Raw genomic sequence first — 598 nt, forward strand, 5'->3', positions numbered from 1 at the left:
CACTGTGCAGCAATTCACCGCCATGTCTTTAACCAAGTTTATGCACCATGACATCTGCACACTAGCTTTCAACAAGTTGGCCTCTTTGATCATTCTTCCGTTCCATCGCAAATGGAACTACCAAGGCAAAATGATATTAGACAGCAGTAGTTTGAGAGCAATTAACCTCGACGTGTTAGAACTTGCCCCTTGTTCTGTCGGCATTCTTGTTGATCGTCACAAGGTACGACATTCCTCAGCTCCTTCATCTACTTACAATGTTGGCGTGGCTTTCTTTGGAGGAACTGATGATCGGGAAGCGCTGGCTTACGCCAGACGAATGGCACAATCTCCGGGTATACACTTGATGGTAATTCGGTTTGTCCCATGGGACATATATGCTGGAGATAACCAATGGGATGCGGTTCTTGATGCCGAAATACTCAAAGATACAAGAATGCTTGGTGCACGTCAGGAAAATATAGTGTATAGGGAGGAGAGGGTGAAAGATGGGGCTGAAACTGCTCTTCTGATTCATGCCATGGAAGAAGCTTTCGATTTGATAATCGTTGGACGTCGCCATAAAGATGATACACCTCAATTATTAGGCCTTAGCGAA

General features: G+C 45.0%; 1 protein-coding gene across 1 annotated transcript; it reads left to right on the forward strand.

The window, feature by feature from the left end:
* Window positions 1-6: 6 nt before the first annotated feature.
* LOC140966196 (cation/H(+) antiporter 4-like) lies at window positions 7-592 on the forward strand (the record flags this gene model as incomplete). Its single annotated transcript, XM_073426544.1, has 1 exon — window positions 7-592. A coding segment is annotated over exon 1 (570 nt), but the record flags the coding sequence as incomplete, so codon positions are not given.
* Between the last annotated feature and the right edge of the window lie 6 nt (window positions 593-598).

The sequence above is a fragment of the Primulina huaijiensis genome, unplaced genomic scaffold (assembly GCF_012295235.1).
Source record: "Primulina huaijiensis isolate GDHJ02 unplaced genomic scaffold, ASM1229523v2 scaffold201843, whole genome shotgun sequence".
Lineage (NCBI taxonomy): Eukaryota > Viridiplantae > Streptophyta > Magnoliopsida > Lamiales > Gesneriaceae > Primulina > Primulina huaijiensis.